Here is a 21,786-nt window from a genome sequence, read left to right as displayed (position 1 = left end):
GCATATTTCTCTTAAGAAACATTACACAATTCCTTACATCACACAATTCCTTTTAAGCATTCTTGGAGGCTGTCAGACTAGCACTGTTAGGTGGCTGCTTCCAGGGAAGTCTATCTCCTTACAGACTACAGCTACTTCTAAAGTGGAATTCTTTTTTTTTCCAAAGGCTCTGTGGCAGGCAGGCTAAAATGTTTATTTTATAATTGCCTGTTGAACTATGATAGTCTGTTTCCAGATGGTGCCCTTCCTTCAACCTGCACACAATCTCTCCTTGTTCAGAGCTATTCAACCTCCTGCTGATCCAGCTCCCCCAATCCCACTTAGGGCTACGGAGAGGAAATCCTAAGGAGGAGGTTCCCACCCCCTCTCCTGGCTCCAGCACTTTTCTAATGACGTAATATGTGGGCTGAACTTGAGTCTACTGAGAACGAGAGGGAATCACTCTGGACTGTGTGGACAGTCTGGCTGCGGCTGGTGGCTGCCCTCCTCCATGCGGCAGACAGCGCAGACACAATGCCTTCTGTGCTGCATTAAACAAAGTCCACAGACAGCCCCAGGTTACACAGTTGGCCCAGCACACTCACTCCATCAGTGCTGTGAAAAGGAGCTCCTTACTGCTTGGATTCACCGGTCAGAACAAAAATGCAATTACCACTGAAGTCAGAGACGAACAAACTTCTACACTGACCTCAGAGAGCACGGGCAAGGACACAAGTTCACGGATTCGCTTTTTTCAACAGACACCAGGTATTTTAATATTTCCCCTAGATTTATTCGAAAGTCTATATGAAATGCATCATTGTCCTTAGTACTAGAAAGTATGAGATTTTCCAGGGAACTTTAGAAGATGCTGCTCATTTCTATCTGAAGTTTTTGTTTTGCATCTTTCTGTAAAAATAGTCATGAAATGCTTCCTGATGGTTAATGTGTTATTTGAGGTTCAAGTTAGTATGTGGCTATAGATTGAGAAATACATGCTGGGTTCTAAAAACAAATGCTGTAGTGACATTACAAAGTTTTACAAGTAACTCATTAAATGCCTAAGACTTATACAGCGAATGATATAGGACAAAGAAGCAACTGAGCTTGGTGAGTTTCTCTTTTGAATGATGGTATGTGTGTAAAGACGCACACCAAGTACGGCGATTTTCAAAGTATGCCTACAGAACAAAGCTAAAAGCTGGTTAGCTGGATGCTTGCAACAGAATCTCAGTTACAACCGAATAAAACTCTTCTGAGACTTTAAGTTAATCTACAGTATTCTTTGTTACAATTAATCATTTTAAAGAGTTTCCTACAACAGAAATTTCATTTTGGCAAAAGATTAAAACTAGAAATTACTTGGAAAGGTAATATTGATACAAACAATAATTAAAACCTCCTTCAAAGTCAGGATTGATTAGTATTAGGGTCACCACGATTAACGGTATGAATTCAGATGTCAGTACTGAAGAAAAACTAGCATGGCCAGAAGCCTGTTTTAAAATAACCTTCGTAACTGCTCTTAAGAGGCTGGGCATCTTACTGGGGGCTCTGTTAATCATGAGAATCATGAAATTAGTACTCACCAACAGTCAGCTTTAACACCAAAGACAGCAAGTTTGTTATGGTGGGAGGATTCCCTGACTTTAATCTTTAGTGGCAAGAATTTTCAACAAACAACAGTAATGTTCAGATTTTGTTTTTTAACTTTGCTTAAACATTAAAACTCTCAATTCTGAGCTCTGTTAAATACATATTTTTCAGTAGAGTCTGATAAAATTTCCAAGTCATATTCCATTTGAAACACCATCATCTCTGCTGCTGCCATGATAAAAACAAGATCTCATTCATCCCCAGCTCTTCCAATGCCTTATACAGGCATTTGTGTGTGTGTGTGTGTGTGTGTGTGTGTGTGTGTGTGTGTGTGTGTGTGTTTGTGTCCATTTTGGGGACATTTCCAGGACTATTCTCGGGTCAGTTCCTCAAACACAGAGACAACCAGGAAGGTCTTCCACGTGGCCAGTCAGTGCTCCTCAGCTAACTTTCCTGCCCTGGCTATTCTCAGTGTGGGGCACAGACAAAGGGAGGAAAGGCAGGCTTTCACTCTCCCTATACAGTGAGGAGAAAGACTACTAGGAATATGAATATAACTACACAGACTGTTTTTCCTTTTCTGAAAACCACCAGGCGCAGGCACAGTTCAGACTTTAGTGTACTGTAACTAATTTTTAACATTCTCTTGAGACCTGGGAAAAACTTAACATAAATAGAAAGGTTTTATGAGGTAACACAGATTTATGGATCTTCCACTTTTAAAACTGAACACATGTGGGAAACATTAAATAAGAATATTTTTAGACAATGTGATAGTAAACAAATTTTAAAAATCAATTCTTCACTTGAGGTCCATCCAGTCTACCACTTAAAGCTGTGCTTCCTAACTCCAATGTAAGAGACAATGAGATCATCACTGACGTAAGAAGGCATCATAGAACAGACACCATAGCCATAAGGAGCTTTTAGATCACCTTAAAGCTTAGGACTGATTTTATGAACCACAGTGATGCAAGGCAGAACAGACCAAAACCCCAAATATTCCTCATGTTTTTAATTTAAAAGCTCCTTTGTCGTGGTAGCTTATTTCATTCTAGAAAGTATTTAAGTAATTTTATGAGTCAGGTCTTCAGTACTGACATTTTCTGAGTTCATATTGATAATCCTGGTGACCCTAATACTTCCTTTTTGTCCTATTATTAAAATAATACAGAGAGAGTTAGGAAAAATGATATCTATTTGCCCAGAGGCTAATAGCTTTAATTTTATTTTACTGTTCTGTTTATTTTAATAAAACTACAGCTAAATTTTCTGTAAATATAACTACAAATATGTCACCAGCTTTAGTACAGGTAACTCTTGGGAGTAAAAGATGTTCTGTGACAATGACTCCTCAGGTTGTGTTTGCTAGTGTCAGAAGGCACAGCACGGAACAGGAGTTAGCATTATCACGTGTGTGCCTTTGCCTCCAGCCAGCAACAGAAAGCTCTGTGCAAACGACTCCATTCCACCAAATCACTCCCCAGCTCTTCCCATTCTTTGCTGTTTTCGTCACTGCTCGTCCTGGAACACTATCCTGGAAACACCAGTTGAGAGCCCTGCTTTCCAGTGTAGGTGGCAGCCATCTGCATAGTTGCTGAAAGCCCATGTTCCACTAAGAAAAGTGTGTGTGCACATGCATGTATGTGTGGGGTGTTGTAAGACAGATTACATAAACACTACCTGACAGAATGCACATCGGCAGACAGGATCGACAGCAACAAGGGGCCAGACTTCCTAAGAATGACCTGCATACCTGTGCATAACAAAGGCACAGGCCAGGGAAAGCTACAAGCAGCACATGCCAAGATGCCTTCTGTTTTACAGACACTGTAACACACAAGTACCAGATGTAGTATTTGAATCCCACATGAGTGCTTTTGGTCCTCTGGGATTACTCCTTTTAAAGTGATACAGCGTCTTTTCTTCATACTGCTATAAAGAATGACAGAAAGTTGTTTAGAAAGTGGAGCCATACAATGAAACAGTTCATTAAAAACATGAACCCAGCCAGAAGATGACCTGGGTTCAAATTCTGGCTCTACCTTTTAACAGCTGTGTGGCTATGGATATGGTACTTTAGAGAGCCACTTCCTGTGCAGAAGTGTACCTGAGCCACCTGCCTCACCAGGCTGTGCTGAGAATAATTTAATACGTCCATGTATAAGGAACTGAAGACAGCCATGTCTCCTGAGAGCATTCACTAGGCATTCAGTAGTGTTAGTGCTGTGCTGTCGGAAGTACACATAAACAATTTGGGGTTGACCTTTTAGATCAACAAACAAGGGCTGAGGTAAAAGGGGTGCTAAGAAAAGGTCCTCGGTACCCTCTGCTAGCCTTACAAACAGCAGATAGCATTGAGCTGCTATAGGGGAAGCTTGCCCATGAACTGAGCACAGGAACACACTTTGCCCATTTCTTCCCCAGTCTTCAACTGCACCACTACTCATTGGGCAGTAAAAGTAAAGAGAAAGAAATCTCCTCAGGGAGTCTGGGAACAAACAAAAGCTACATAAGATGTCAGGAGGCAGCTGCAAGAGTGTCAAGAGAAGGATCTAATCTTTAAACAAATGTCAAGATACAAACTTAATAGTGAACTCATGACTTCAAGTTAAATCTACTTAATACAAACCACTCTGTTTTCCCTTAAATGCTGTGGCAGTCTCAATGAGAAATGTCCTCTACAGGCATATATTTAGACAAGTGCCCCCAGCTGGTGGCACTGCTGGTGGCCTCACTGGAGGAGGACTCACTGGTGCTTTACTGGGCTTGAGATTTCAGAGCTCCATCCCACATCTAGTTGATGCCTTTGCTGGTCTGACTTTTCAATTCCTGTTCCTGCTGACACTCTTCCCCGCCAGGATAGATTCTTATCCCTCTGGACGCATAAACCAAGACATACTCTTTCTCCTGTGAGTAGCTTCTGGCTGTGTTACTATAGGAACAGGAAAGTAACTAACTGAGGCTTTTTTGTTTGTTTTAAATATTACTGCTCTAAATATAATTAGCTTTATATTCACTGTGTTTCATGGTATTTTTGTTCAAGTATATTATATATTTTAACCACATTCATGCTTCATTTTCTATAGTCTTTTCCCAAAATAATCTATTTTCATAATTCCATGTTTTTAGGTCATGTATCATGTATGTCTACAGAAAACCTAGGTTCCATATATAAGAGATACAAGAAATTTGCCTTTTTGGGTCTGGTCTATTACCTTAGTAAGATGACTTCAATTCTACTATTCTGAAAAAGACTTAACTCTGTTGTTTATGGTTGAGGCACTGTGTACATATATAATTATATATAATTTAATTATTCTATATACATGTATATAATATATAAAATGTATAAATACACATGCACACACAACATTTTTTTCATTCTTCTCTTGATGGACACCAGGCCATAACTTGGCTGCTGTGAATAATGCTGCAATAAACACATGTAAGCCAGTGTCTCTGCAGTGTGTTGACTAGAGCCTTTTAGATAGACAAATGGGAACAGTTCAACCATATGCCGGCTCTATTTCTTGTTTGAGGACCCTATATGGATTCCCACAGTGGCTGCTCTAGTCTATAACACTGCTACCTGTGTATGAAAGGTGTCTCCAGCTCACCCATGCCAGCATTTGCTATATTTTTAATAATAGTTATTCTAATAGGGATAAGAAAAAATCTCAATGTAATGTGTTTGTATGTAAACTCATATTAATTCTTTTTGTTTTCTCTTTACTCACTGCTTTCCAAAAGACACTGTGGTAGAATTTCATTTCAAAAATGAAGACTTTTGTTTGGACCCTAAGTGTGCTACTCTTCTTACTGGGCATTGGTCATTGCAAAGGAGGACAATTCAAAATAAAGAAAATAACCCAAAGGCGATATCCCCGTGCTGCAGATGGTAAAGAGGAAGCAAAGAAGTGTTCATATACATTCTTGGTACCAGAACAAAAAATAACAGGGCCAATCTGTGTCAACACCAAAGGTCAAGACGCAGGCACTATTAAAGACATGGTCACCAGGATGGACCTTGAGAACCTGAAGGATGTGCTTTCTAGGCAGAGACGAGAGATAGATGTCCTGCAGCTGGTGGTAGACGTGGATGGGAACATTGTCAATGAGGTGAAGCTGCTGAGAAAGGAAAGCCGGAACATGAACTCCAGAGTCACTCAGCTCTACATGCAGCTGCTCCATGAGATCATCCGCAAAAGAGATAACTCACTGGAGCTGTCCCAGCTGGAGAACAAAGTCCTCAATGTCACCACAGAGATGCTGAGGATGGCTACGAGGTACAGGGAGCTGGAGGTGAAATACGCTTCCCTGACTGACCTTGTCAACAACCAGTCTGTGATGATCACTGCATTGGAAGAGCAGTGCTTGAGGATATTTTCCCGACAAGACCCCCACGTTTCTCCCCCTCTTGTCCAGGTGGTACCCCAGCACAACCCCAATAGCCATCAGTACACCCCTGGTCTGCTGGGAGGCAATGAGATACAGAGGGACCCAGGTTATCCCAGAAACTTAATGCCACCACCCGATCTGGCAACAGTTCCCACAAAAAGCCCTTTCAAGATTCCAGCAGTAACTTTCATCAGTGAAGGTGAGTAACTGCTTCCTGCTCAAGGGAAGAATGAAGCTGACAGGCCCTAACATCCATGCAGCAATGCTCCTGCCTTAGTGAGTCCTAGTTCTTATGTGCTGATGCCATTGTACATGTTCAATCAAAAATTTCATTTTTTAAAGTAATACTAGGATTTGATATAAAATACCTCTTTTCTCCCTGCTGTAAGTTTCAAGGTGCTTATCTATCCCCCCCCATGTGAAAAAAAGCACTTTGCCACCCAAGTTCTTACAATGGAGGCCGCTATGCGAATGACCACTGACGACTGAAGGAACTCACCCTGTAGGGGCTCTGCCAGCTCCACCTCCTCCCTGCCCTTCAGAACCCTTTCTGCTTCCTTGCCTTCTTGTGTCTTTTCAGGAGTGTTTAACACTTTGCTCTCCTTGTCTCCAGCCTGCAATGGTGTGTCCTTATCTCCATTGGTGTGTCGTCCCACACTGCTCTGCGGCTCATCAGGTCCCTATTCTTTCCAATTTCAAAAGGTGGATACAGCCCCTACTTTTGTTACCTCAGGAGAAAGGGGATTCTATTTTCTAAGGCTAAATGATGCTGAGTGTCCTGCCTTCCTCTCCCTGCTTTGCTCTGGGCCTTGACTCTGGGGTGACCAAGCAGTGAACAATAGTCCTAGCTTCACTTAGAACTGTCCCACATGCACCCATTGGCACACAAGCCACTCTCCTGAATTCTTTACATCATTGCTTCCTTAAATGGGGGAGGGGGCTCAGATGCCCAGAGGGAAAATAAAACCATTTACATAATGAAAGGGCAGGACACAAAAACAGCATGAGGAACAGCACAGGCTGTCTTCAGCAGTGGCATCCACTGAGTGTGACCCTGCACCTGGCTTCACACAGCCACACTCTAGTCTTCTTACCACTATTGTCAGCGGTTTTGTTTCAAACTGTGAACAAGCTGTCTTCCAGACTGCATTTTAGAGCTCCCCACATCTCAGGATGTCAAGGGTGACCTGCCTCCTGATGTAAGAGATTCGTGACTGTGTCAAGGGTTCCTCTACTGAAATGAGTGATGTAGGCTCACCTCAAGACTTTCGAGGCTAATGCTAAGACTTCCAAGAATCAAATGGACAGTACTGAATGGCTTTCTTCAAACCCCAGGCTATCTCTTTCTTTCTCTTCTTATCTGTTTTCTATACCATACTATACTGGAGTTACTGAGATCTGTTTTCCCGCCTACATACTGTGCTCATCATATTTGAAGAATAAGTAAGTAAGCCCTCAAACAATCATTTTCTCACCAACGTTTTCCTTATAGAAGTGTGTCAAAATGAACGCAGGTTTTGGTGGCGCATTCCTTTAACTAGAGCATGGGCTGAGAGGGCAGTACAGAGTTCCCAACACCAAGGTCATTTGGGCTACCAAAAGAAATTGTCTCAAAACAATACCTATTTATTTAACAAAATCTAGAAATACCAACCATCTTTTAAAAAATGTTCAATAGCCCAAGAAGCAGAATTTAACGTTTAAAAACCACATTGTTTTCTGAAGATTATATTTTTAAGATAAATTTCTCTAAGTAAAATTGACAGACTTAGCTATTTGATTCTCACCTATCCCATAAACAGAGTCACCTGAATTCTATTCAAATCCCCCCATTTTACCATTCAGAGCCAAACAGGTCATTTAGATCCAGATAACTCACAAGAGTAGCTGGAGGAGAGCAAGTGTTACACGCTCTGTGCTGTGCCCTCACTTTCCTCATCTACAATGGGAGTAACAGTGTTAGTACTTGGCTCAGAGCCTAGTGTTCAAAGTGTTCACAGCAGTGCCTGACTTCAAATGCTGGTTCCTACTGAGACTGTATAACTGCTTGTTAACTGCCTCCAACAATTATTCCTTCACAGTACACGGGAGAGGAGCCTCCTTTGTGAAGTACGCATTAGAGCACACTTCTGCTTATCAATTTTCTGCAAAAAAACAAAGTATAGCTGTCTTTTGCTACTTTGTAGGTTCTTTTTTCTTCCACCCTTCTCCACCCCTTTTCTTCCACCCCTTTAGCCCCCAAACACTAGATAAGAGAGAAAAGGGGATAAAGAGGGAAAAAAGGGGGATCCCTAAATAAAGCCAGGGATCAGAAAGGGGGCCATGTTATCGTTAGACTATTTCCTGCTGATTAGAAGTGTCAAGTTGCTTGGGGCAAGTTTGATCTTAGCCGTTAGGATATTAATTTCTTCTTGTTTCTTCTTTGTGCATGAGTACTTAAACTGAGACCAACAACAATCGACAACTAAACAGATGCCCCCATCTCTTGGGGTCCTAGCATTTATATACCCTCTCAGAGCTCCAATGTCACACAATCGCAGAACCTATCTGCAGCCGGCAAAACTGTGATTCTGGTAGAGCAGCTCCGTATCCCCACACCTGGGATTAAACAAAAACATTCTCATAACAGTTCTGTGTTTTTTTTTAAAAAACAAAATTCCAGAATTCTCACTACAAGAAAGTCTCATTTTCCTTTCATGTGCCTCCTTCATAAAAACTTGTTCCAACAAAGCAAATACACTTCCTCCCTTCTAATATTTCTGCACCTCCGTCCACTCAAATGATAGGAGGAGATCAAATGAGTGAGTACATGACGTAAATGGAAGATCCTCCGTAAGCCCTTGCTGACCTCACAGGCCTGAAGTAGTTGTTTATGTCCACAAATACTTCTGCGTGTAACACAAACATTTATTAAACTATCTCACCTTTACAAGTACCCACAGCCCATCTGAGCGAAATGCATTCTAAAACATAAGCCCCTTCTGGCAGAAGGAACCCGTATTTCAACTGTAGGTGCTGAAACATTAGATGATTTGATAACACAGAACCTCTTAACATGGTCAATCTACAGACCTTCATGGAAACAAGTGTTAAGAGCAGCAAGAGTACCATAAAATTAGGTAAATTAGCAACCCAAGCCCTTCAATTTTCAAAGATATGTTCAAAATTGTCCATTGGACGTAGAAAGAAAAAATATCTTTCCTATTCTTTTCAAGTGTATATTTTATTAAGATTTAATAAATGATATGATTTATCAGTACAGCAGTTGACATAGCATTTATAGATAAGGGTAACTCAGGTGTATTTATTAAGTTATGGTAGATACAATTATAGAAGTGTAGAAACAACTCTGTTGAGTTCTAAGTAGACCTAAAATTTAAGTCATTGGCAGTATCATTTTAGCAGAAATGAAGACACATGTATTTATTTATAACAAATCAAGAAAATGCTTTACAGAATAAAAATTAGTTCTAGTTTTTTCATACACGGAGCATCAGTACAAGAAAACATACAATTAAATACACGCCAGGGATTGGCTAATTCTTACAATGGTGCACACAGTAGTCCTAAGAAATTAATCTTTAATGTAAAAATTAAGGAAGAGATAACTTTTCAATACTATTTTACATGATCATCTGTATCATGACAAGCAGTACTCTTACAGAAACTCGGCTACTTTGCCTGTTTTACGTGTCTGGAGTAACAACAGAACTAAATGGACCAGATGCCCATAACCTTCTTCCCAGTTCTAACACTCTGATCATTACACAAAACGATTAATAAACCCTACCACTTTATCTCTTTATATAATAGCATAAAACTATTTTACTCCAGGGAAAGTGTCTCATAATGTTTGGAGACTTTCACAGGAAGAGTAACATAAATGGGCACTGTGCTTACATGTATGTGATGAAGATGGCTACTGTGTTTACACACTCTAACATAGGTGGCTACTGTGTTCACACATGCTATGACATAGGTGGCTACTACGCTCACACATGTTCTAGCACCAAGTGACTCACTGCAGTGTTATACACGTAGATAGTCATTCTAGAGTCTCTGTGTAGACTATCCTGAAGCTGTTGTATTTTAATGTTAATTCCACTTCCCCAAGAAGGGCTGCCTAGTTGTGTGACTCCAACTGAATCCTCCCATTTTAATTAGTAAAATAAAGGAAAGCCAGTGAGTGACTGGGCAGGGAGAGGGAAGTAGAGAGGTCAGAGAGCCTGAGGAGGTGAGAGGACAAAGGGTGGAGGTTGTTCTGGCAACATGGAGTTTCCAAAGGACCAGCTAGACCCAGGGTGATATTACTTGGCATTAAACAGCTATGAACATTAAGGATTTTATAGGTCTAGCATCTTATATGAAGGGCAGTTTGTTATCTTTGTCTATTTGATGCAATCTTGTTGTGTAGAGGGTTTGTGAATTGAGAGTTGAACATATAAATCTGTATAAAAAGCTATTGGGCTGTAGAGTCCCAAATCACAGAACATGGAAACTACTAGACAGGAGCAGCATTTATGTGCACCGCCCACAAAGCACCTCAGGTGCCATTAAGGAGTACCAGGCCTTAAAATAAGAATTTACAATAAAATAAAATATAGTCCTTAGACACCATAACTTCCCTAAAAGTAGCAACTCAGGAAGAAAATGTGGCTAACTTTAGAAGTTCCACCATGACTGTTTTTAATATAAACCATCATGCACATGATTGAGGCAGTCTCTGGCTCACCTGATAGGCTATAAACATCATCTTGTTGTTTATATTTCAGACATAGGAAACATACAACAGCTGTGTAAGACTAAACACACTTCAGCATGTAGCCCACATGTGGCTTAGATGAGGCCCTTCAACTCCCAATGGCCTAACTTTGACTCACTATACTTAAGACAGGAAGACAGCAAACTCCGACTCAATCTCCGCTGTTAATTCACAGTCTTACCATGTGTTCTACTTGAAACCTCATTAGAATGCTGAGCCATGCTGTGTTGGAACTAACCTTTCCTATCACTTCTCTGACCCCCTACTTAACCTCAAGGTTCTTTATCTATCTCTGGACTTGGAAAATAGTCTAGCCTGTACTAGATTCAGAAAAGGTAATTCCTTTAAATTAAAAAAGAAAGTCTTTCATTTGTGTTTGGCCAGAGATCAACACTGGGTGACCTCTTTTTTGAGATAGGAGGATTTTTCATTATATTTGAAGTTTGCTGATTTGGATAAATTGTCTGGGATTTCCTGTCTCTGACCCCTAACCCAGTTTTGAAATTACAGACACTGTCCAGCTTTTACATGAACACTTGGATGCAGACTCAGTCTTCACACTTGTACAGAAGGAAAGTCAGTCTGAGCCTCCTCTCCACTCAGAGAAGGTTCTTAAGTGACAATATAAAAAAAGACATTCTGAAAATGACCACTGTCAAAAATCATGTAGTATCTCAGAGTCCCCAAATGCTCAAACTGTGCATGTCCAACAAAGAAAAAGTTCTGCCTGTAAATTTGGGTTACTTAGTCATGCATCATATGACATGCAGAGAAACCTGAGGGTGGGGCAGGGAGCCACTTCACCTTTGTCTCCACTGCTCCCTCACATGTGACATTACAGCTTTCATCCTATCTGAAATGTAAGGATTCTTCTCTGCCTAACTATGACACATGCCCTATAACATAAAACTGTTCTTATGTGATTAAGGGAAAGAAAAGGGGTGACATCAGTATCCATGGGGTTTTCCCATAATGTTTCGTGTTGCATGTAGCACAGTAGAATGTAAGGGTCAATCCACAAGGAAGAGCTCACATTCCCTAAGGGTCTCCTCCAATGACAGACACAATTGTATTTACATAATGAAATTAATTTATTTTAGTAAGATCCAATGGGGACAACACTATGTTATTAGTACAGTGTATGAAACGCTTCTCCAAACTTCACCGATCCTATAAAAATTATAGAACAGAAGAAATTCTTTTAAGAATAGTAAACTATTTTCAGATACTTAAAAATTATACATCAGAATTTTAAGATATTCAGGAAAAAATTTTGACGAATGGCTTTGAAACTCTCTTGTCTGAATATAGCTATATTTAGCATAACTCTTTTTTCCTTAGTCATAGTTTTGTGTGCTTTAAAAATAAAAATCTTGAAACACTGGTGTAGTATGAAACTCAAGGATGTTCAGGAGAACTAGACAGTATTTTCTCTAGATCCCACAATGTACAAATCAGACCCTACAAATGATTTAACATCATGTTTTTGTCATTTTTAAGAAGTTGAGAAATCTTAGCTGGCTAAAAATAGAATATACAGGAGGTACAATTTTACTACCCAAAACACCTAAGATCAATACCCAGGACTGACCTGATAGAAGGAGAAAACCTGCTTTTGCAGGTTGTCTTCTGACATTTTTGGACATTTTGAATTTAAAAATATAGCCTGGAAAATACTATGGAATAAAAGGGCAAACAGTGTGCAGCAGTTCAGAACTGAGCAGAGAAGGGCTGACCACCACCTCACATGACCTTAACTAACTACTAACCTTGGCCGACCACCACCTCACATGACCTTAACTAACTACTAACCTTGGCTGACCACCACCTCACATGACCTTAACTAACTACTACCTTAACCTGTGCAACAGCAAAAGTGATCATGGTCACTGGGTCACTCTGATAAGAAAATCACTCTCAGCCATAACTCATTCAGTATCTTAGGAAGACATTTAGATTTTTCTAGCATTAAGACAGAGTCTCCACTGAAGCCAGGCTGGCCTGGAGCTCACTATGAGCCCAAGCGGATCTTCCACATGCAGTAATCATCTGTCCTTAGCCCCTGAGTGCTGGGATTAAAAGTATGTGGGTAACACCTGGCCTGACATGTATTCTTTATGGATATGAGGAAAAGTTAAAATTATTTAAATTTAGGGGATTCTACTTTCTTTATTTCAGAGCTTCTTAGGAATTCTTGAGCAAGTACATGAATAGGACTGAGTTCTCAGAAGGGAACACAATGCTTAATACTGTTAGAACTTACTAGGCTGCTTCTCCACTTCCACTGAACACACAAACTTTGTGTTTCCTCGAAATAAAAGATTAGGAAAAGAAGTATGCAAATACCAGCAGGTCAGTCCCACAGCATTTTGCAAAAATGTATGAAAAAAGTAAAGCTGGTAAGAATGAATTCATTCAGCTCAGTATACACTATAGCAAAGATCAGAAGAGGCTCTCACAGAGAAGAATGAAGCACCGAGGGCTAAACCACTGCTAGAATAATGACCAGAGCCTGAGGAGACATTTGTTTAGGAGTGCACGTTTACAGTAGACAAAGCAGGAGAGAGGGAGATGAATCAAGCTAATGCTTTGCACTGAGTTGTGGGCCTGATGTCACCCTTTTGTTTGGCTTTAGTATTATTTTAATTAATTTCTTCAACTTCTATGCACACAGCAGATAAAATGTAGTTAGCTGTAAAGGAACAAATGAAGGTAAGAATATTGGTTTAAGAACTACTTAATACTTACCTTTTACATTTCTCAAAAATCAATATTTAAATTACAGGACCATTCAAAGACTGTCAGCAAGCAAAAGAAGCCGGGCACTCAGCCAGCGGGATTTACATGATTAAACCTGAAAACAGCAACGGTCTGATGCAGTTATGGTGTGAGAACAGTTTGGATCCTGGGGGTTGGACTGTTATTCAGAAAAGAAGAGATGGCTCTGTCAATTTCTTCAGAAACTGGGAAAATTATAAGGTAAATGAGCAAGGTCAGACCCAGGGATGGTTGATGTGAGCAGTTACAATAGTGACCATCCCAGGGATGAGTGAGACATGTTAAAAGCAGAACTTTCCATTTGGTTTTAATCATCTAGCAAAAGGTTTATTCTCTTCTCTAGTTAAATAGCCAAAGCTAAAATGTGAAAAAAAAAAAAAATAAAGATATCCTTAAAATTTTTCTTTTGAGTCTGGATAACTTATACATATATGCATATTTCACAAAGACAACTAAATTTCATTTCCAAATTTTAAATCTATTTATTTGTATGAGTCTGTTTTCCCTGCACTTATGAATGCACACCATGGAAGCCAGAACAGGACATCAGATCCCTTAGAATTGGACTTACAGGTGACTGTGAGCTGCCATGTGGGTACTGGGGGATCAAACCCAGCAAATGCACTTCCACTGAGCCATCTGACCAGACCCCCAATTCCACTTTTTAATACTCGTGTTTTTGTTTATAATTTGTGAGATATTTAAGCAATAACAAAGTATACAACTTTTAAAAACAATCCCTTCTCTTGAACGAATTATTCTTGTAGCCAAGCTTTAAGTCTGTGTCCTGACATGTGCTGTAGCAATGTGAACACAACCAGATCTCCAGACAGAGCCAGATCATGTGATACCAGTTTGAGGAAGTAGCAACTGGTCTACTGGTGATTCTGATGTTTATGTGGTAATCTGTAAGTGAGACTTGTATGTGTATATCAGCAGTTAAGGACCACAGACGGGAAGACAGATTTTCTAGGGTAACTTCCGTGTTCAAAACTGTGAAGTAACCATGTGCTCACTCATTCTTTAGGTGAAAATTTTCTGGATGTTAAGGATAAAATGTTAATATATCCAGAAATTTCTAAACAAGTAACTGCCACAAATTGTGTGTGTGTGTGTGTGTGTGTGAGAGAGAGAGAGAGAGAGAGAGAGAGAGAGAGAGAGAGAGAGAGAGAGAGACTCTCCTGAAATCTTTTTGAAGACAAACTTTCAGTGTTAAGATGAAGTTTACTAAATCTATCTGCTGCAAAGTCCAATCTCAAATGCTTATTACAATAATTCAGTCCATTTCTTTCCTTCAGACAGTAATTTACAGCTTTCACAGGGTGAGCTGTAAATATTACTATAATACTTATTTTACTTATAATAAAATTAAAAATTATCCATTCTAACACAAACAGTATCATTTTGACTGAACAATGGTCATGATTTTAGATACACTGTTTGCCTAACATGGGTATAATATCACATGCTCTCAAAACACACATCTTTAGATGAAGGTATAATCAGGAACCTTTCTGAAGGACTGAAGTAGTTCAGTCAATGTTTTTAGTAACTATCAATATATTTTATTGTCTTTTGCTTTTACTCTTCTTTGTAGCATTTGAGCTACAAAAACTAATGTTGGATTATGATAAAGCAAAGGAAAAGGAAGTGGCACTGTGGGACCAAACGCATAAACAGAGATGTAAGGCATGGAGTCACAGCATCTTGAGTGGACATCCTCACTCATGCCTGGCTCAGTGTTTAAACTTCATTTATTAGCTGTAGCAACATTTACCATCTAAACTTACCGCTATGTTCATGATTCTGTGTTTATTAACAGAAAGGGTTTGGAAACATTGATGGAGAATACTGGCTTGGACTGGACAATATCTATAAGCTTAGTAATCAGGACAACTACAAGCTGATGATTGAATTAGAAGACTGGAGTGAGAAGAAGGTCTACGCCGAATACAGCAGCTTTCGTCTGGAGCCGGAAAGTGACTACTACAGACTGCGCCTGGGGACGTACCAGGGGAACGCTGGGGATTCTATGATGTGGCATAATGGCAAACAATTCACCACGCTGGACAGAGATAAAGATATGTATACAGGTAAAACAAGCATGGCTGTACATCCAACACGCTCTATGCATTAAATAGAACCAAATTACTAAAGTATATTAAATACTCCTCAAAACTCAAAATGGTTATTTTGGACACAGTCAAAGGGAATCTAATATAATCTGGTTTTGAGGATTTCTAAGGCAACCTCAATGTTCTTTGAGAAGAACAAGTTCTGGAAAAAGCCAAAACAAAACCAAGCTACACAGCCACTTGGAAATCAAAGTCTGACTAACATTCATACACTAGCTAGACACCTACCATGTCAGAAACCGTAGATGTTGGAGACTTGGTGGGGAACCTAATTTTTGCCCTTTGGAGGTTCCCTTCAAGAGGAAACAAAATATTTTCTTAGGTGGTGATAAATATTCTTAGAAAAATGAAGCCAAGTAACATTTCTTAGCTCCTTTTCTGCTACTGTGATAAAAGGGTGAGAAAAGCAACATAAGGGGTAAGGAGAGGCTAAGGGTTCATTTCAGCTCACAGCTCCAAGCTCCAGCTCCTCAGAGCAAGCAAGTTATGGCAGTGAGAGCTTGAGGGATTTGGTGACATCACACCCACAATCAGGAACACGGAGCAATAAAAGTATAATGCTAGTGGCTCAGCCTGCTTTCTGCATTTTTATACAGGTGACAAGCCTCTGCCTAGGGTTTCCCTCCACAGCAGGCAGATCTTCCTACCTCAGTTAACATAATTAGAGCATTATATACTTTTAAACTTAATCTACTATATACTTCTGTCTTTCCAAGAACACATTTCTGTACTGATAAAGAGATACCCATGAATACTGACTTAAATTTGTATTCAGCTATTACCTCGCCAAGTAGCATGTTGGGCTGTATCTTAACTTATTTCCCACTGGCAAAAGAAAAGAGGAAGGAGAGAAAGGCAGGGCTGGAAATGTACTCTTCTGTTTACAAACTCATTTAATTACTAGTTGAGCTACCTTTAGACTTCAGTTTTCTTTCTAGCTCTACCATCCTCCTTAGTCAATCCTGTCCATTTCACCCTGGTCTTCCTCTATATATTTCTTACACACAAATACTGCCATTTACTTACTCTACTTTGTGACAAGCCAAGACAAAACCCTGCTGGAGTCAGTCACTCAAACGGCTCCAAGGGATGCACCTGCTCTTGACAGTTTGCAAGTGCCCTATGCAGGACTTTACCACACTGTCTGTATTCTCTGCAGGAAACTGCGCCCACTTTCACAAAGGAGGCTGGTGGTACAACGCCTGTGCACACTCTAACCTCAACGGAGTGTGGTACCGAGGTGGTCATTACAGAAGCAAGCACCAAGACGGAATTTTCTGGGCTGAATACAGAGGTGGGTCCTACTCCTTGAAGGCAGTACAGATGATGATCAAGCCTATTGATTGAAGTCTCCAGCAAATGACACAACTTCATGCTCAGTTCCCCAAATCTAAAGACTGCACATTACTTTGCACAACTTGTTTTTATAGGTACAGTGTGTAAAATCCATTGTACTGCTATAACAATGTATCTGTGAGTACAGTTCCATTTTCCCTCAATGTGCTACAGATTATTCAAACCCTTGTTATTTTAAAATTATATTGACTGAATATTGGTAATATAAATATTTGCCACAATGTAAAACAATCTTAGCTTTATTTTGAATCAAATCCAAATACATGTTCAAGATACTTAATGATTTATTTAAAAAATATGATGGTTCTAACTTCCACTGAAAAAAATTATTTTAAGATTTCAGCCAATTAGTGCATTTTATTTATGAAAATGCAGACAGGAAACTAGAGAAAAATCTTTAGTTTTGCCACTAGAAAATGTTTCTCCACTAAATAAAACTTTAAAATAAAAATTTAAGTTGAATTTATGCTTGAATCACTTGTAATGATTTTAGTAATTTAATATACAAAGTACAAAATGTATCACACGCATAAATAACACCCTCATTACTTAAATGGGAAATGCATAAAAACAAGTTAATTTCTTAACAGTCATGATTTGCTAATACCAAAGTTTCCTGATACACATTATGCAATGACAAAAGCATCTCTTTAGTTCCTTACAGAAAGAGCTATAGGATGGAATTGGCAGTGTGGGCTGCTTAGGGGTAGATTGTCTAACATGTATAAAGACCTGGGTTCAAACTCCAACACCAGGAGAGGAATAAGTTATCCATGTTAATCCTATAATCTCAGCATGGGGGCAGGAGATGGGAAAGATCAGACATAGACAGACAGACACAGACAGACAGCATGAACAGATAGGAAGATCCTGAACTCAAGGCCTTCCAGAAGCCAAAACAACAAAAGTAATTTCAAGAAGAACTTTGTTGAAATACCTTAGTAGAAATTACTAAGAATTACAACCATAAGAATTATATATAAAAAAGCAGACTTTTCTAACACCAACACTATACTAAAAAGCTGTATTCTGAAATCAACTCCTGGAAAACAAAAATTATAAAAACCACACACACACATAGTTTGAGGGTTCTTTTAAATGTAGGAATGCCTTAAATTTTTCATTAACTTTAATGATGGGTTAAAAATTCACTGTGAGAAACAATACCCATCTCCTCTAGCCCAAGAAACAGCCATTCAGGAGGTATAGCCAGATTCCTTGTTACTAAAGCCACGGTCAGTACCATGCAGCCTGAAACAGGGCTGCTGCAATCACAGCCACACATCTAGCAACAGCCCTACATACAGTGCTAAGCAAGTACAGCTGCCAGCTGAGGCACCCACCCACCCATGCACGCACATGCACACTCGCACCTAAAGAACTGACAACATGCCACATGAACACAGTTCTGAACCGCAACAGAGATTAATACAAAGTTTCCAAAACAACTAAACAGGCCAGAAAGGGACAAACAACTGGATAAACAACAACAAAACAACCCAAAGACAATGAAGGCCTTGCTGCGTGGGTTGAATGGAGCAGTGAGTTGCAGAGCAGGGAGTGAGGAGCCCAACACTGCAGGGCAAAAGACCGTCACAAGCACATTTCTTCCAACAGAGTCCTCATGTGAAAACCTGATTATTTCCATTGACATTTAGAGGGGACATGGAAAAGAGATGTCTCTTTAAGACAGAGAGAACATCTTTCTACATCAAAACAGTTTACTTGATGTCTACCACGGAGCTGGAGAGTTTACAAAAGCTTCTGTGCTGTGCTTTCTTAACTTACTTTCAGTGCTAGAAGTATGCCTTCCTCAGAACATATTCTAATTTGGTTACACTGCTCTGCATTTTTCCGTGGCATGAATTAAGTAGAAATGAGGTTTAGAAAATACACATGAAAAAGTATTTACCATGTTTCACAAAATTAACTTATTTTTGAGCAATGTTCTAGTTTTCTCTCCACAGCAAAGTGGAATTTCCATGCCAAATTCCTTACCAGGCCCCTTAAGACTGCTCTCCAGTGACAAGGACAAATGAATGCTGCTAATGGTTTTCATATTTAAAGCAACAACTCTCACATAAAACAAAAGTTTCCTTGACATTTGCCAAACGATCCCTCTCTACACAAACTGCATCCTTGTTTTAAGATTTTTTTTTTTACTATATTGTCCAACTGAACATTTTCCCACTTTTTTACCTTAAATGCAAACCAACAGAAGAGTCCATTTTTAAGGGAGGAGTAGAGTGCCAAGAAACTTCTGAAATGTAGTCCATGTTCAATTACTTTTGGCAATATGGAAGAATCTCATTATATATAAATCCCTAACACTCCTTTAGAAAAATCTTACAATGAATGATTGGTTTTAATTATCAACTTTTAATGTTTTCTAGTATTAAAAATGCATTATTAGCTTGTGTGTGCCTGGTGTGTTGTGTGTGGACATGTGTGTTCTGTGTTCCTACAGAAGTGAGGGCGTGGTTCTCTTTTCCACCTTGATATGGGTTCAGGACTGTGTGGCAGGACTAAGCTTGCTGACACTGACAGCCGCCAACACAGCCCCAACACACTAGTGCTTTCTAATGCCTCTGTTAGCAAACAGCTGTTCTGTGATTACCCTTTCTCTATGCACTACAGATCCTTTTGGTTGATGACATCCTTTCTCTAAGAACCTCTACAGACAAACAGGAGAAAGGGAAGCATTGTGAAAACTGAATATGAAAAGTCAGTGAAATGAGAATTTGCTTTCAGACATCTTCAATGAATTCTGTCCCATCAATTGTACAATCTTTTAAGAGCTTGTTGTTCTGGAAGCTGTTCTAAGTCTATTTCCCATGGGTAAGATTCTATACTGAAACACCAGTATAGAACATAAATCAACTCCTTCAACACATGTTAATACCATAGATCTGAAATAAAAACAAACAAACAAAACTGAACCATTTGTCTATAATGTAAACTAAGTAGTCAGTAAGTCATATAAGGCTTACTTCAATATTTTCTTAAGAGAACCAAGTCTAAGGGCTGGAGAGGTGGCTCAGTGGTTAAGGATGGGAATTTGGATGCTAGCATCTGGGACAAGTTGGGCATCTGGAAATGTCCTAACTTAGTCCAAGGGATCCGATAACCTGCCATTCTCAAATGTACATCTATATTCAAGGAGAGTGTGCACACAAGCACAGGCACACAAACAAACTTAAAAACAAAACAAAGCTAAGCAAAGTAGGTATGCTTTGATAGATTAAGCTGAACAAAACTGTTCCTATCAGAAAAGAACAATTTTCAAGATGGAAAGTAAACTGAGTTGTAACTGCTTCTATGACAAGTTTCATTTGTCAAGTCTGCCACGTGTTTATGTCAAATGGTCCATATCTTCTCATTCTAGAATGGGTGTTCCTCACAGAACAAAGCAGGGCTGAACCATAAGAAGTCTACTAACACATAAAATCAGTATGTGCTTAAATATACAGTCTCAACAGAACCATGCCAATTCTCAACTACTCTTTTTTTTTTTTTTTTTTAAACGCAGGCCTTGCTCTGTAACCCAGACTGGCCTCAAACTCATGATCCTCTTGTCTTTTTGTCCTGACATGCATTCATCCTTAAGATTCAATGTCCCTTTGGTTTTTAGTTCTTAGATATATCTAGCTCACTTTCCTACAGAAAACAGGAGACAGAACAGGGGGAAGAGGCAAAATGTAACAATGTAGGTTTATATTTAAGTCCTATTAAATTCACAAGGGAGGGACAAAGTCTACCTTATTTCTCGTTATGCATCTAACAGCGAGCACAGGGCTGAGTCAATGCTGGTGTCGGCTGAAGCACTGAACAAAAATCGCAGGCTGTAGAGCTGAGTGATTAAATATTCACAAACCAAAACAGAGTAAAACAACACTGGTGAACAGTGGGGAAGCTGGAAAGACACCATGTCATTAGTTGGACAAACAACTATGCACTGGCAGGGTGTGATGGGACACACCTTCTGTACCAGGCAGAGGCAGGGAGAGCTCTGTGGGCTCATGGCCAGCCAGAGTTACCGGGTGAGGCTCTCAACAAAACTATCTACTGAACTGCTCCCTTTTGTAATGGGCAGCAGCACAGAATGGTGTACGAATGAGATTAATAAGGAACTAACACAGAAGATGAGATGGGGATCACTCTGCAGGAAGGAGGAAGCGTTCATGTAAGCATATGTTCAACTAAGAGTCAGTATACGTATCTCAGGTTGGTACTTTAGTTTCTAAAAATTAAGTAGACAGACACACAGGCCCAACTTGGAGAGGAGTTATTAAATAATATGACAAATCCTGAGATCACTCTATTGTACTCAAGAGTACAGTTCAAAAAAATTAGACAAGTATCTTTATATGACTACATATTTGAGAGAGAGAGAGACAGAGACAGAGACACAGATAGCGCAATCAACAAAACAAAATCCAGAGGTTTACGAGGTAGGCCAAGAGCAACTGTGGAGAATTTCCAAGAGCAAAAATAACCAGTATTTTAGTCGCAAAACTAAGATGAAGTCTGAGAAGTACACAGAAGACAACTTATAGGATGTTCATTGTAACATGGGTGAGAAGAGAGACGACGTCATACTGAGCAACAGAGGGTCCTTTTGCTTTGGAAAGTCAAAAGAATGGTGACAGAGAAAAGTAAAGGGAACATATAGAAAAGATAACAGTTCTGATATGTTCTAGAAACTAACACCTTCACTGTGAGAGTTTTGCCTTGTCTGCTTTAACCCAAAGGAATGACAGTGCTTCAGGTCCTAAGACA

General features: G+C 39.6%; 2 protein-coding genes across 4 annotated transcripts in view; one reads left to right on the top strand and one right to left on the bottom strand.

The window, feature by feature from the left end:
- The window catches only part of RALGPS2 (Ral GEF with PH domain and SH3 binding motif 2), a gene marked incomplete at its 5' end in the record, with an annotated part of 98,206 nt that overhangs the window by 38,870 nt on the left and 37,550 nt on the right, over positions 1-21,786 (bottom strand). The window lies entirely within an intron of this gene.
- Positions 482-17,419, top strand: ANGPTL1 (angiopoietin like 1). The gene is made up of 5 exons (XM_080925969.1): positions 482-747; positions 5,329-6,175; positions 13,524-13,717; positions 15,339-15,609; positions 16,811-17,419. Exons 2-5 carry the CDS (start codon positions 5,356-5,358, stop codon positions 16,996-16,998), a joined length of 1,473 nt encoding a protein of 490 aa, XP_080782095.1. The 5' UTR covers positions 482-747; positions 5,329-5,355; the 3' UTR covers positions 16,999-17,419.

This window comes from Micromys minutus, assembly GCF_963924665.1.
Source record: "Micromys minutus genome assembly, chromosome: 1".
NCBI classification, from domain to species: domain Eukaryota; kingdom Metazoa; phylum Chordata; class Mammalia; order Rodentia; family Muridae; genus Micromys; species Micromys minutus.
The sequence above is the reverse complement of the archived record's forward strand: the minus strand, read 5'-3'. Positions and strand labels throughout refer to the sequence as shown.

Coding starts and splice junctions, on each gene's coding strand:
- ANGPTL1 (XM_080925969.1), top strand. CDS start 5,356: ATGAAGACTTTTGTTTGGACCCTAAGTGTGCTACTCTTCTTACTGGGC. Junction 13,718..15,338: donor GAAACTGGGAAAATTATAAG/GTAAATGAGCAA, acceptor GTTTATTAACAG/AAAGGGTTTGGAAACATTGA. Junction 15,610..16,810: donor AGATAAAGATATGTATACAG/GTAAAACAAGCA, acceptor TATTCTCTGCAG/GAAACTGCGCCCACTTTCAC.